General features: G+C 33.5%; 1 protein-coding gene across 1 annotated transcript in view; it reads left to right on the top strand.

The window, feature by feature from the left end:
• Positions 1-14,939, top strand: part of LOC110022889 (SART-1 family protein DOT2) — a 33,272-nt gene that overhangs the window by 6,435 nt on the left and 11,898 nt on the right. The window contains exons 2-9 of the mRNA XM_020722029.1: positions 10,789-10,960; positions 11,027-11,078; positions 11,276-11,389; positions 11,462-11,558; positions 11,646-11,712; positions 11,785-11,844; positions 12,296-12,911; positions 13,030-13,391. Of these exons, the coding sequence (XP_020577688.1) occupies positions 10,789-10,960; positions 11,027-11,078; positions 11,276-11,389; positions 11,462-11,558; positions 11,646-11,712; positions 11,785-11,844; positions 12,296-12,911; positions 13,030-13,391 (1,540 nt within the window). The remainder of the gene's footprint in view (positions 1-10,788; positions 10,961-11,026; positions 11,079-11,275; positions 11,390-11,461; positions 11,559-11,645; positions 11,713-11,784; positions 11,845-12,295; positions 12,912-13,029; positions 13,392-14,939) is intronic.

Consider the following 14,939-nt stretch of genomic DNA (forward strand, 5'->3'; position numbering starts at 1 on the left):
CTCGACTTGATGGTTTAGAATTAAGCAAGTCAGGAACTGCGGTTGTACGATATTAACATTTTATTTGCTTTCTACAGATTTTTAAATCTTTCATATATATAGAAGAGCCATTAAGAATCTACAAAGTACATTGCACATAAAATCAAAACATTTAGAACCAAAAAATTAGTTTGTAGATATTTCAAATCAGCATATAACTATATATTATTAATATGAAGAAAACAACGCAATAAAATTACAATCACCACACAACGTGACACCTATCAGTTGTTGTCCCCCTGTAAACTAAATCTCTCTTGTAAGAAATATCAATTTATAGTTTTTCTTTTTCTAAAGTGAACAATTAAATTCAACAATAACATTTAAAATCTTAATGTGCATTAAATTTATATGCAAATGTTATGCATGAATGACCAAAATAAATGAAGTTCATCATTTATTGAATGTATGCTTTCATTTTAAATTTAATCATTCCCGTTTCAATTTAAGTATATACCAATTGTAACTTTTTTAAGAAGTTATATCAGGATTACCATCATATTCGAATGTATTCTCAAAATTGTACTCGTAGTGACCCTCAAAATTTGCACTGTAAGGTACTCCTTTATCATTTCTTTATCGTGCATGGGCACATCTCTTACACCACAGTACAATCAAGGGATAATCCTATATGACTTAAACTTTTACATTTTATTTCCTTTAATTTACCTTCTTTTAAAGATATTGAATAATTAATTTCCGTTCTTATCATTTCATTTCACTCATTTTAATGATTCTTTTGCTTTACGATATACATATAATTATAAAACTTTTATTTGGAGCAATAAGGAAAGTCTTTATTAAATAATATATATATATATATATATAATCCAAACAAGAAAGTAATTACTCGCTTTTGCCTTAAAATACCGTTGTAAAAGCTTATTCCTCACTTTACTTCTTTAACTATCTCCTATGTCAGTTAATTGTGCATATAATTATAAGAATCCAATCCTAAAAAAAAATCTTAAATATAACTATTTTATTTAGATATTTTTCTTTGAAATAGATTTCGAGTAAAATTTTTTCCCAGTCTTACCACTCATGTAAACTTAAAATCTATCTGATTACATATAATTAAAAATGACACTTATAAATAAGTTTACAAATTATACCTTGAAAAAGTTTGGTTGTTTTTCCCGTAAACAAGCTTTCTCTTTCTCCCTTCGATCTCAAAACTATATCTCCCTTACCTCAAGTGTTTCCTGATTTCAAATACTCTTACTATTTACATATAAAGAATACACTTAAATATATATAAAAATCATTAATTAAATTATAATATAAATTTATACTCATCTTATTAAAATTTGCTCGAATCGATAGTTGTCCCCACACAACCTTCCACTTACAAAATCTATTTTAAATTAATAAAACTTTAATATTATTATATAACATATCAAATTTAAAAAATCCATATAGTTTGATAATCTAAATACTACTCTTACCTTAATATAGGGATTGATCTGGCTCATCTTGTATGATTTGGCTTTTTATCCTCTCGACAGAGCCGCCCACCCTCCTTCATTTGCACCTTCATGCAAAACCGTTCTTTTTCCTCTACACGTCAGCGCAACATTGAAGTCGCTCGACCTTTTTCCTCCTCGATCGATCGGCTAGGGCTTGACGTCATATCTCAGGTGAGAGAAGCACGCGAGAACACCTCATTCCTCCTCCTTCACACCGAAGAAACCCACAAAGAATTCTTTCTCTTTTGACAAAAGTCGTAAGCTAGGGCTGGAAATGGCCTCTTCTCCCTTCTTCCTTTGGACATATGGTTGGTACTGTAAATTTATTTAAGAATGGCATGTATCTCTAGGTGCTATATGCCGAAGTTCAAAATATATATGTATATATATATATATACATAAATACATACATACATACATACATATTGTCATGATCCTTCCCAGAGCTTAAAATTAACTAAGACAGGAGTACACGGTCGGACGGTGAAAACTAAATTTTTAATATTATTATACAATTTAATAAATGTAAGTCACTTATCAAATTAAATTAAAATAATATATTTAAGATTATTCTGTTACTGATTGTTTGCATCCTTTATGCATGTTTTCTCTTGTATCATTCATCTTTTAATTTATTAAATTAATTTGAAAAGTTAGTTTAAAATAATTGTGAGCTAAATAATCAGTGCATACTCATACTCTTCAACTATAGTAATACAATGAACAAATAAAACAAAATACATGCTAGTTAAAATTTTAATAAATCAATAGAAACATTGAACATGCTATTCAATGCATTACTGTATCAATATCATTTTATATCTGTAAAACGTCCAATGGGCACCGTCTTAAAATTATGTCAATTAAGATACATAATATTAATATTCTTTTCCATATACATGTATGAGTATCTTAACATTCCTCAACTAGTACTATCAAACGGTGACTTCATCATAGTCAGTCATGCATATACAAATATTCTATCAAAATTATTATTTACTTAAAATATATTTCATCTTCATTTTTTTATCAGATAATATACTTATAAATCATTTAAATAATGCCATGAACACATATCTTTTCTATAATATGAACAAAAATTAACTAAAATTCAAAATCCCGAGTTTGCAGTAATTACAATATAACTAATGAAAGTACTAATCAATACTTTTGCTGTAGAAGAAGCAAAGTATCACCATATTAGAACATGAGTAATCACATCGATGTCAATTAATTTGTTCTTGAATTTATATCAACCTCGTCACTTTTCTAAGCTACAATAACCATGAGTATAAAATTTAACTATCCTTTTATATTTAAATGTTAAATTTCCATTGTTATATCTTATGTAATTTTTTCATATATATATGTGTGTGTGTGTGTGTATCAAATATATATCAAATATAAAATATTAAATACTTTTAATTAATGCTACTCACCCTTAAGACTCGCGGTCGAGCCATAACCCACGCGAAAGCTTCCTCCGCCCACGGGAGGCAACGTCCTCCTCTTCTTCTCCAGTCGTCACCTCCTCCCCCTCGTCATTCTGCTTAGGGCTCCAAGCACGCGCGACCAACACTTCGACTCCTTCCCTACGTCGTCCTCCCCCCCTCGTCTATCTGCTTAGGGCTCCAAGCACACACAACCAACGCTTTGACTCTTTTCTACGTCATCCTCTTCTCAACCTACTGCTTGACGCAGCGACGATCATCATCTTTCTTTGAGTACAGTGCACGATGTCGTATCCTCGAGTAAGAAGAACTCTCAACACCTTTCCTTCCTTGCTTTGCTTTCTGACCGCACACCTGAGAGCTCCTGTCTCAAATACGATTTATAGAATGAACTCCCCTCTTCGGCTTCCCTTCTATTCACTACTTTTTCTTGAATCCTCACTTCCTCTCTCTTTTGTTCGACTGCCCAACTTCTCACATCATCTTCTTCGGTTCTTCATTCCCCTGGACAGAAGCCGGGAACATGATAATCTTCCCCACTTATAAAAATTTTGTTCTTGAAATTTACAAGCATACCTCGAGTCATTTTTGATTAAGCAGATCAACATTAACTATCCATGAAATTAAAGTTCATGTTAGAAGTATTCACTATAGAGGTAAAGACTCGATACAAGGCAAATCAGCTATACTTCAGATAACAATAATGAAATAAGAGAGTATCTTAGAAAATTAGTTAAACTCATCAGACTTCATTACCATCAGTAGCAGTAAGTTCTTCTGGCTCACCATGAGCAAGGGAATATAGTCATGGTCGAATAGGTTGCCTTCGTTGACATTGGGTCGGAGTTGAAGCTATAGACTCTATCTTTTTCTGTCAGTTTTCAAACTTCTATGAAGGAGCTTCACATGATTTTCGATCTTCAGCGCTCTTTTGGCCAAAATATAGACAATATCTTGCTATATGGCCAGGTCGACGACACCAATAACAAGTGTTAGAGCCCATCAAACATTTGCCTTTATGTTGTCTTTTGCATTTGACACAATTGACTCTAGTTCCCTGAGTCGTACCTGTGCTAACTCCACTCGAATTATTCTTGGACTTCTCATTGGATTCTTTTAAGAGATCTACATGTTCTTGTGTAGTCTTTCTCTTGTGCATCTCTTCACGCTTCTGACTAAGCTGATAGTTGATCTTCACCCTTCTAGCTTGTTCCACTAATACCTAGTATTCATCGATCTCTAAAAGTACTAACGATTGTCTCATAGCATTCTTTAATCCCGAAAGAAATCTGTGGCACTTTCATCCACAATAGCAATCAACCGTGATGCATATCTTGATAGTACAATGAATTTTGCTTCGTACTGCATGACTTTTTTCTTTAATTGCCTCAACCTGATCAACTTGTTATTCATCTGTCATCGAGCAGATAGGGGTATGAACCACTCTCTAAAATGTCCTCGAACTCCTCTCAACTTATCATCGTGTTGGTTATGTCTCCTAACATGTCTTGACGCTACCCATGCCACTAAATTTCGGCTTCTCTATCCTGTACAAGTTGTCAGCTATACTCTTCTTTCATCCAAACAAGTCATGCTATCCGGTATCTTCTCTATCTTTCTTAGCCAATTCTCTGTTTTAATCGGATCTTTAGCTCCCATAAATAAAGGTGGACGCAGTTTTTGAAATATTTTCAAGTATTTTTCCACAACGACTGTATCCTACTTTGCATAGCTTGCCGCAGTCGCCTCAGGTACAACCCGTTGAAGTGAATCAGCCTGAGGTTGTACAAAGAATTGAGAACAAGAAGTCAAACACTGACGTCAGTGAAGATAGTCAACATGCCAAGAAAGAGACAGTAGCGACCACAGTGCAGGAGAAAGACCTGAAGCAGATGGTAGAGCAGCAGGTCAAGGAAGCGTTGGCCCAGTCAAAGGGCGGTGCATCAAATCTGAAGGGTAGACCTTACCCCGAAGAATTTGATAAGGTTTTTGATTGAACTGGAAACCCTAGTCAGCACGTTGCACATTTCCGAGCCAATTCATCAACTGTCATTAGCAAAGTGATCGAGCCGAGAGCTCTTTCTCCTTTCTGGTTCAAACCTCGTAACATCGTCTTGTTTGCAGTCAGTTTCCGTGTATCTATGTTGAGGTATGCCAAAGTTCTCAGATTTTCATGCAGTCAGTTTCTTGTCTGCAGTCAGTTCCCTTTCGATCGACTACAATTTGAACTGAATTAATTGAGTCATCGCTGCCATCATTTGGGTCAGAACATTCATGTTCACATTTATAATAGGTTGTAGTTCTTTATTTTCTATTAGATTTTTGTTTTCTATGGTTTTGGGTGTATCACTTTGCCTAAATGGATAATAATTATTAATTTGAGTTAACTTAAAATTTTTTATTATAAATCCCCTATTGGGCAATGTTTCATTAATTAATCCTAAATTTTGACTCTAATACTACTTTTGTCAAAACTTGACTCGAGACTTGGAATTAATTAAGACGGGAACAGACAGTTGGATGGTGGAAACTAACTTTTCTATATTAATCTGCAATTTAATAAATAAAAGAGTCATTAATTAAATTAAATTAAAGCAATATATTAAAAAATACTTTATTATTAGTTGTCCGCGTCGTATATAAACATTTTTTCTTATATCGTTCATTTTTTAATTAATTAAATTGACTCGAAAAGTTAGTTTAAAATAACTTTTAGCTAAATCAGTCAGTGAATATTCATATTCTTCAAGTACATTAATACAATGGAAAAAAGAAGTAAAATGCATACTAGTTAAATTTTTAACAAATCAATATAAACATTTGACATGTTATTTAATGCATTACTATATCACTATCATAAATATATCATTTTACATCAGTACAACTGTCACAAGAGCATGTCTAAAAGTTATGTTAATTAAAACACATCAATATCAATGTTTTTTTTCATATATGTGCACGAGTACCTTAGTGTTTCCCCACTAGTACCATCATGTGATAACTCTATCATACTCAGTCATGCGCATACAAACATTCAATCAAAATTATTATTTAGTAAAAATATATTTTATTCCCATTTTTGTATCAGTCAATATACTTATAAATCATTTAAATAGTGTCATGCACACATAGTCTTCTTATAGTATGAATAGAAATTTACTAGAATTCAAAATTGTGAGTTTGTAGTAATTACAACATAACTAATGAAAGTATTAATTAATATATTTGGTCTAGAAGAAGCAAAATATCACCATAGTAGAAGAACATGAGCACTCACATCGATGTCATTTAATTTGTTCTTGAATTTATATTAACCTCGACCCTTTTCTAAGCCTACAGTAACCATTAGTCTAAAATTTAATTAATTTATTATCTTTATATTATTTAAATGTTAGATTTATATTATTATATTTTATATAATCCTAATATATATATATATAAAGCCCAAGGTCTAACATAGAGTAGATATAAATAGGTTGTATAAGTGGGGTAAAAAAAAGACACCCTACCCACACGGTACAACACACACCAAAAATTCAAAAAAAAGAGAAGATACATGTAAGACTAAAAACCAAAACCGACAAAACTCAAAAACAAGTAGTTAGGGACGACTCAATTTAATTTTGCCTCTGTCTCTAGTTCTAGAAGAGAGCCAACTAACAAATTGGTGAGTTGCGTGTCATTACCCGTAGTAACCAATGTATCATTCATTAAATTTCTGAGCTCAAGTAGACATTCATTCTTCTTCTTCCTCCTGAATGTGTAAACCTGCCGTTCCTTATCTGAAGACTGGCTCATCTGATCAGTGTGTTGGTCAACAAATTGTCGGGCTTGAAAATGCTGATGAGCCCCTTGGGCCTGACTAACAGTAACGACATTCTCGTTCTTATGAGGTGTAGAACCGCAGCAGAAAGATTGCCAATCGTTGTTATAAAAAAAAAAGGTTCTAGTGTATGTGAAGTATGAATTGTTTCTGCTGCACTAAATACTTCCTGAAAACGAGGAGCTGCAAGACTCTCCTGATTATCGGTCCGAACATTGTCCTTTGTAGGTAAGGATCCTTCATTATTGTTTTCAATATGGTTTGAAGCTATAGGTTGCCTGGTAGAGCTATCCAACAACACATCAATCACAGAAATAGAAACAATATTGTCAGGTGGGGGGTCCCTAGAGACAATTAAATCAGACACCAACTCCTGTCTTGTGGCAATTTCCTCCGCAGTTAGAGCAGATGTATCATGAGCAGTGGGGTTAGCATATATATATATATATTATGTCAATTATAAAATCTTTATTAAATACTTTTTAATTAAAGCTACTCAACTTTAAGGCTCCCCATCCAATCCTAACCCACGCGAAAGCTTCCTCTGCCCCCGGGATGCAGTGTCCTCGACTTCTTTTCCTGTCGTCACCTCCTCTCCATTGTCCTTCTGCTCAGGGCTCCAAGCACACGCGGCCAACGACTCAGCTCCTTCCTACGCCACCACACACACACACACACACACACACACACACACACACACACACACACATAATTCATGCAGCTATTTATTGGCTTTTTATAATCATATTGATTTTTAGTACAAATACAAGATTACTGTTGCAAAATATAGATTAAATAATCAAATAAATAATTAAAATATCATTAATTGAGCATTTTATAGGGGTTTTTAGCCAGGTATTTGTTAAGCATAATCATGAACATGAATGAGCATATGGATGACTTTTCAAATTTGTCTTTTTAGTGATTGAGCCATCAAAGTTTTTTGTTCAAGCTTCGCCAAGAGGTTAAATGAATAAATGAGCCTCTTGCTGTTCATAGACTGAACTAATTCGCTTACAACCTTAGCTTCACTTGACACTTTTTCTTAATAGTGGCTGAATTTTTGTGAATAAAATATTCTCTGATTATTGCTTGATTTAATTTTCCAATTTTATTCTAACTGTTATCATTAAGTCAAGTATGTTCTGATTAAAAAGTTATTGTTTCATGACTGATGGCTCTAACGCTTTATGGTCACTTTCTTGTTGAAATGGATTCTTTACTTCTGATAATGGGATGAAGCACTTGATTACTAGGACTTCTGAGATGGATTAATCTTTGGAAATGACATTTTCATTTTTCTAAGATTTTGCTGAATTGAACAGCATAGAATGCATGGCTTAGTTTGGTCTTTGTTTTGACCTACGTTCTTGATGAATATGAGCGAGCTTATTTTGTTCCACAATAAGTCTTCTAGTAGTTCTTCTTATGATATTGATTAATGTGAACATGGTAGTTCTTGGCTCTACAGGAAATTGAAAGAACAAATTAATTGTCATCTAAGGTTCAAAGTGAAGTGGTATCTTGAGGATGGTAATAACACATCCCTTTTTCCTGAATTTGCTAAATAGAGAAGAGAAATCAAATTTGATCTGCCCTGTTTGGATAATTGTATCATTTCAAGCAATCTGAAATTATTTGTGTGTTCTATTCTCGCTGCAAAATATTTTTAGCAATCATCGTTCAGCATCAAGTCTTATGATCTGTAAAATTTATTTATTCTTGAATAATCCCTATTTCTATGGGTAAGTTCTTTTTTTTCCGGAAGAAATTTGATGTCTTTTCTTCTTTGTGCTGTCAAATCACTTGGACCTGACGATTTCTCTCTGTTTTTTCCCAAGGAATTTTAGTTATCATTCTTCATGTTCTTATTTCTATGCTTGCGGATGTTTAGCTTGTCCCAATTTCTCTCACATCTGCTTGATTTTTAAGATGCTTTACTTCTTAAAGGCTCAAGATCTATTAGTCTACTAAACAGAGCAATCAAAATCTTTATTAAAATATATGTCAACATCCTCCATGTTTCTCTACCAAATTTGATAGATATATCTCTTGGTTTTTTTTTTTTTTTTTTTTTTTTTTTTTTTTTTGTCGCAGAGGGTAGCATTTCCTCTTAGGAGCTATGTTTATTCTTCCCTAAAAATGAAGCGTTTCATTTTCAAGGTGAATTTTGAGAAGGTTTTTGATAGTTGTAGGTATGAACTTTTATTTAATACACTCTTGAGACTCTTTCATCTTTCCCCCAAAATTTATTTCGTGGATTATAGATTCTATTTACCAAGTTATTGTCAATTGTTATCTTCTTAAGCAGTTCAAAAGTTTTATAGTTTTTAGACACAGGTGATCCCCTAGTGAATAACATTTGGATTGATGGTTTTTGCTTCAAATTGAGTGAGCCCCTTGGTTAATAACATCCATTTGATTGATGACATGTTGACACTTGTTGTCTTGTGATGCTACATGTGGGCTCAAATTCAAGCCTTGTTCTCGTGAGAGAGTTTGTGTTTCCAGGTTAAGGTTTTAAAAATCAGATTAGATTTTTGGACAAGAAACTACTCAAAGATTTCATATTTATTTTGTGATGATTTTATAATCTTAGTTTAGGTTACCCTTAGACACAAGTCCCAATGGTTAGTTATCTCTTCCAATGGCTTAAGAGAATTTTTTTTATTAAGGCTAGTCATTAAATGGTAAACGCTTAGCATAGATTAGTGGCAGCTTGGTTGTAAATAAAATAAAATGTTATCTTTAGCTTAAAGCGGATGGTAGTGGGAGTGCTGATGAACTCGATCAAGATTCATGATTTCATCATCTTGAATTGTCATGGACCATTATTTATTTATTCAAAAGGGGTAGTTGACCCTGCATGATCAAAAAATTCTTGTCAGCAACCACGAGCTGTGTCGTTTTAATGGAATTTGAGGCCAGAGGCGTCTATTTTTATGAGGAGATAATTTTTAAATGAATCTTAGTTAATATAGAGCATTGTGCCTTATCATATGGATTATGATTCACAACTTGAGGGGGATGAGTCATTGTGGAACTGATAGGCTTTGGTTGTTATCATAATAAAGTGGTATCACTTTGTAGCAAACCACCCAACAGAGGCTCTAGTCTTAATCATTTCTTTTGTGGTGCTATTTGGCATCAAAACTACACGTTAGTAGACACATGCCACATTCTTTTTGATGTGAGATCCTTTGAAAATAGTTATAGATATATGTTTGTTATAATATTGACTTTTTTTAATTTGCCTGTGAGCTTTAATTTCAAGTTATTCATTTTTTAAAAACTATCATGGATGGTGAATGTATTATTGATTTAAGATTTAGGGCAGTAGTTTTCATTTGATCATGTTTTTTTTTCACAATTTTTCTTGAAGCATTTTATATTTGAATTAAGCTCAAAAGAATTTTCACTAGCATTTAGGGCATTTTGATGATAATATTTTCTTAGATTGAGATTTTGTATTAATGCAACTGCTATCGAGATGTTTGAATCATTTTATTATGTTGATTTGATCATTGTCAGCTATGCCCCCTTACCTTCAGAGGATTGGGCCTGTAAGTTACATATTATTTAATTTTGTTTTATAATTTATTGCATTACAAGCTTTGTCAACTCTATGATTGTATGTAGAGGGTTGAATTCGTAATTTGGATTTATCTTTATACTTTATGAGTGTATCATTTTGAGATATTTTCGTTCAAAAAATAAATTTTCTTTATAGAAGGCTTTGTAGTCCATTTGTAAATGTAATATCAATTTTTTTAGCAATTGTTTTTTAAATGAATATGAGATTTTTGACCCAAAATGATAAGTTTGTTGCATTAGATCTTGAATATATATTTAAACATCATTAATTTATAAAAGCTTTGTCAACTTCATTGCTCTTGATGTGGAGGATCAAACTTGCGGCATCCTGTAGAATGCGTGTGGTTTGATGTGTTTAAGTTTTGATCTAAAAATGATTTTTGTTATCTAAATAGTCGCAATTTTTTTGTAGATTGAAAGAAGAGAGAATAAATGGAAATTCTGAAGCTGTGCTTTCCCGCAAAGAGATGTTCGAGGAGGATTCTGAGGTTCTCTTGTGGGTCAGTAGAAGTCGGAAGCTTGAGGAAAAGAGGAGTACGGAAAAAGAGAAGGCTATGGTCCTTTCAAAGATGCTTGATGAACAGGTTACATTTGTAAATTCTAAAATTTTCCATTCAAAAGCATATTGTCCTAATTTTATGTCTTGGCAGGATAAAATTCTTGATGAAAGTGAGGATGAAGGGTCAGCTGATGACAGTCACAGTAAGTTATAGGTTTTTTGGCGGTTCTTTTTCCGAGGGCTTAATTCTGTTTTTAATTGTTATTTCACTTTGTCCACTTTCAGCAAATTTTCATATTCTTCTTGGTTCAGATTGCATTGGAAATACTTCTTATCTGTATTTTAGAAATTAATAAGCAGTTTCAAATGTTAAGCATCTTATTTTGGTACCGATTTCCAGAATATTTAGCTGGAGTGAAAGTTCTTCATGGCCTTGATAAAGTGATGGAAGGTGGTGCGGTTGTTCTGACCTTGAAGGATCAGAATATTCTTGCAGATGGTGACATTAATGAAGGTAGCATCGGTTTATCCTGAACATTAGGGCTCTTTATATCGACATGAGTTTCATATTTGCTTTTTGTTATAGAGGTTGATATGCTTGAAAGCGTGGAGATTGGCGAGCAGAAGCGTAGAGATGAGGCTTATAGGGCTGCCAAAGGGAAAACTGGGAAATATGATGATAAGTAAGATTTTAGGGAAGATAACCCTTTTAGGAGAGCATTATGTGAAAAAAAATGATTTGGTTTTTATTCTTTTTCGGTTTATTTTAGGTTCAGTGAAGACCAGGCTTCTAGGAAGACAATACTTCCACAGTACGATGATACAGTTGATGATGAGGTCAGTCATTTTAAAGTCCACCACTTCTGAGTTGTTTTACATCCTGTTTTCTTATTCTGCCTTTCTATTTAGGAAGTTACATTAGATGAAATCGGGCGCTTTACTGGTGAAGCAGAGAAGCAATTGGCCAAAGTATGTTATAGCTCGCCCCAACTACTCTCTTGTATTTAACAATATCTTCAAATTTTTTCCATAATTTATGATTCATTTTTGATTAATCTGGTGTAATAAACTTTTGTTGGTTTTTTTGATCTCTTGTTTCCTCTAGTTATTTGCGTAATCTGCTCTCCTGATTATTTATATAAATTAGAATTACGCAGCTGGTACAAAAATTTAGTGACAACAGGCTTTCTTTAATATATTTTCCATGTTTTTCTTTAATCCAAAAGACGTGGGCTGTCCTTTTATGACTTAAAATTTGTTCCTGTATTACACCAGTAGGCTAAAGCATTGCCATCTGCCCTATGTATACATTAGTCATTACATGTTTATGTCCCTTGCAATTCATGCATTGGTTGTCTAATCTTTATTTCCTTGTGCTGGGATCTGAAGTCTGTTTATAATATAATCTAATGCTTGTCAGTTACGCAGAAGGATAGAAGGAAACAGTTTGAAAAAGGGTTATCAAGACCTATCTTCATCTGGGAAAATTCAGTCAGATTACTTCACTACTGACGAAATGCTTCAATTTAGGAAGCCTAAGAAAAAAAAATCTTTAAGAAAGAAAGAAAAGTTAGATTTGGATGCCCTTGAAGCAGAAGCCCGAGCTGCTGGGTTAGGCCTTGGGGACCTTGGTACAAGGGCTGATATGAAGCGGCTGTCTGCCAGAGAGGAGGAAGAGAAAAGTATGGCTGAAGCAAGGAGTAATGCTTATCAAGCAGCATTAGCTAAAGCTGAGGAGGCTTCAAAAATTCTACGCGAGGGGCATTCTTTGATTTCCAAACCAGCTGATAATGACAATATTGTTTTTGGAGAAGATTATGAAGACCTCCAGAAATCTCTTGAACAAGCTAGAAAACTTGCTTTGAAGAAACAGGATGAAGTAGTTCCTTTTTCTGGCCCTCAAGCAGTAGCTCTTTTAGCTACAGCTCATAAAGATCAAGATGATGCTCAAGATTCTGCAGCAGGAGACGCTCAGGAAAACAAAGTTGTGATCACAGAGATGGAGGAATTTGTGTTGGGTTTACAAATTAATGAAGGTATTAAACCTTCTCGTTTTCTTTTGTCAGTTGTTTCTCTGAGAAAACCTGACTCTGTCTAATAATTACTGTTTGCGCTATTAGAGCAATAATTTCAATTTTTTTTTTCTATTTTCAGAAACAAATAATCCTGATTCTGAAGATGTTTTTAAAGATGACGAAGATGTTCCTATGTCAATTGATCAAGATACAAAAGGTGAGATTGGTAGCTGGACAGAAGCAAAAGAAATCGAAATGGATGAACTGTCCATTTCTGAAGAGAGAGGAAATATTACCCCAGACGAGATCATCCATGAGACTGCAGTTGGAAAAGGATTAGCAGGTGCACTTAAGTTGCTCAAGGATCGTGGGACGTTGAAGGAAAGCATTGATTGGGGCGGTAGAAATATGGATAAAAAGAAAAGTAAATTGGTTGGCATCTATGCTAATGATGGTTCAAAGGAAATTCGCATTGAAAGAACTGATGAGTTTGGTCGAATAGTAAGTCTACTTTTCTCTATGTCGTGGTTTTTTTTTTCCAGTCTTTTCATTTGGGCATGACTGCTTGCAGCTTTTCTGAAATTTTCTTTTATTTCTTGATACGGAAAATATTGTTCTGGCTTTATTTCTTTTATTAAATTGTAATGCCATGTCATGGATTGCACAGAGAAATAGTCAAGTCCCTTCATTACTTTGTTTCAAAATGAGCTCATGTTGAAGTTCCAAATGATTTTTGCAGAATAGGCTCAACACATCATGTATCCTATATCTGGAATGAATGTATAAAAGGTAATTCATAAAGCTAACCCCAAATAATTGAGATAAGGCTTTGAAAATGCTAAACTCAAGCTTTTGACCCAAGCCCGGAATGTTGGCTCAACCTGCTGACCCAACACGTTGTGACTTACACTTTGTTTTCCTCTGCGAACTGCTTCTAGTGCCCATGCCATTTGCGCACAACATGATTTCTCAGCATTCGTACTTGTCTTGACACTCATGCCAGCTGATCTTGGCTAGTTCATCGATCCAAGACTTACCCTAATAATCCTGCTAAAATAATTTTATTGTCTGCCTGTTATACTTTTGTAATTATTCCACTCTTATTGTATACCATATTTTTCAACCCTTAAATATTTTCTCTAGAACAGTTTCTAAGATTATTTAAATTGATCACATATGGTGGAATACCATATGAAAAATCAAATCTCATATTCTTGTCATGTTATCCAGGGGCATTATGTTTTTGCTTGACTTAGGCTTAACCTTCGACACTCTTGTTCTCCATTGCTGAAGCTTTCACATTATTGCCACAATCTTCTAGCTTCATTGTTGGATTCTTTCCTTTTTTTCCCCTAAATCTTGCATCATTCATCTTTGTTTTCTTGTCTCTGTCAATTTTTATGCAAACTTAATTTTTACCATAAGTTTTCTTTTCTTGATATTATGCTTCTTTGGAAATGAGGCCGACAACCCAAATCCAAGCTGAGAGTTGCAAATATACATTTAACATAATGATTGGATGGGAAGAACTATTTTAAGTGATCTGTTACAATGGCTCACTTTTTTTTAAAGGGAAAAGGAAAATGAGCTAATTACTTGCCATTGGATCTAAAGAAGGTGATTGCCAATTAATATATAGAATGAACATGACTATGGTGATGTATTGGCTATGGAACTGTATGATTCTTGATATAACTGATACATGCATGTTCTTTTAATCAAGAAAGGAAATATGGGGTACGTTTGAATCAAATATATTTTAAAGTTTGTAATGCTGCATAAACTTATGAAGATCAAGATATCATCCATAAATCGAGAAGGATGATTCTTGATGGAATATACCAATCAAATAAGGCTTGTAGTAGAAAATGGATGATTATTAATGCATCCAAATGGAATAAAACAAAGATGTAGCTCTTCTGAATTTTTTTTTTTTGTAGAAGACTGAATTTATACTTTTCTTACTGGTTTATAAATTGAGTTTGATGCTATTTAGGAATGTTGGATTTAATATCACTAAATGGAAGCATTGTCATTATTTGAGTTGAA

Source organism: Phalaenopsis equestris, unplaced genomic scaffold (assembly GCF_001263595.1).
Source record: "Phalaenopsis equestris unplaced genomic scaffold, ASM126359v1 Scaffold000203, whole genome shotgun sequence".
NCBI lineage: Eukaryota > Viridiplantae > Streptophyta > Magnoliopsida > Asparagales > Orchidaceae > Phalaenopsis > Phalaenopsis equestris.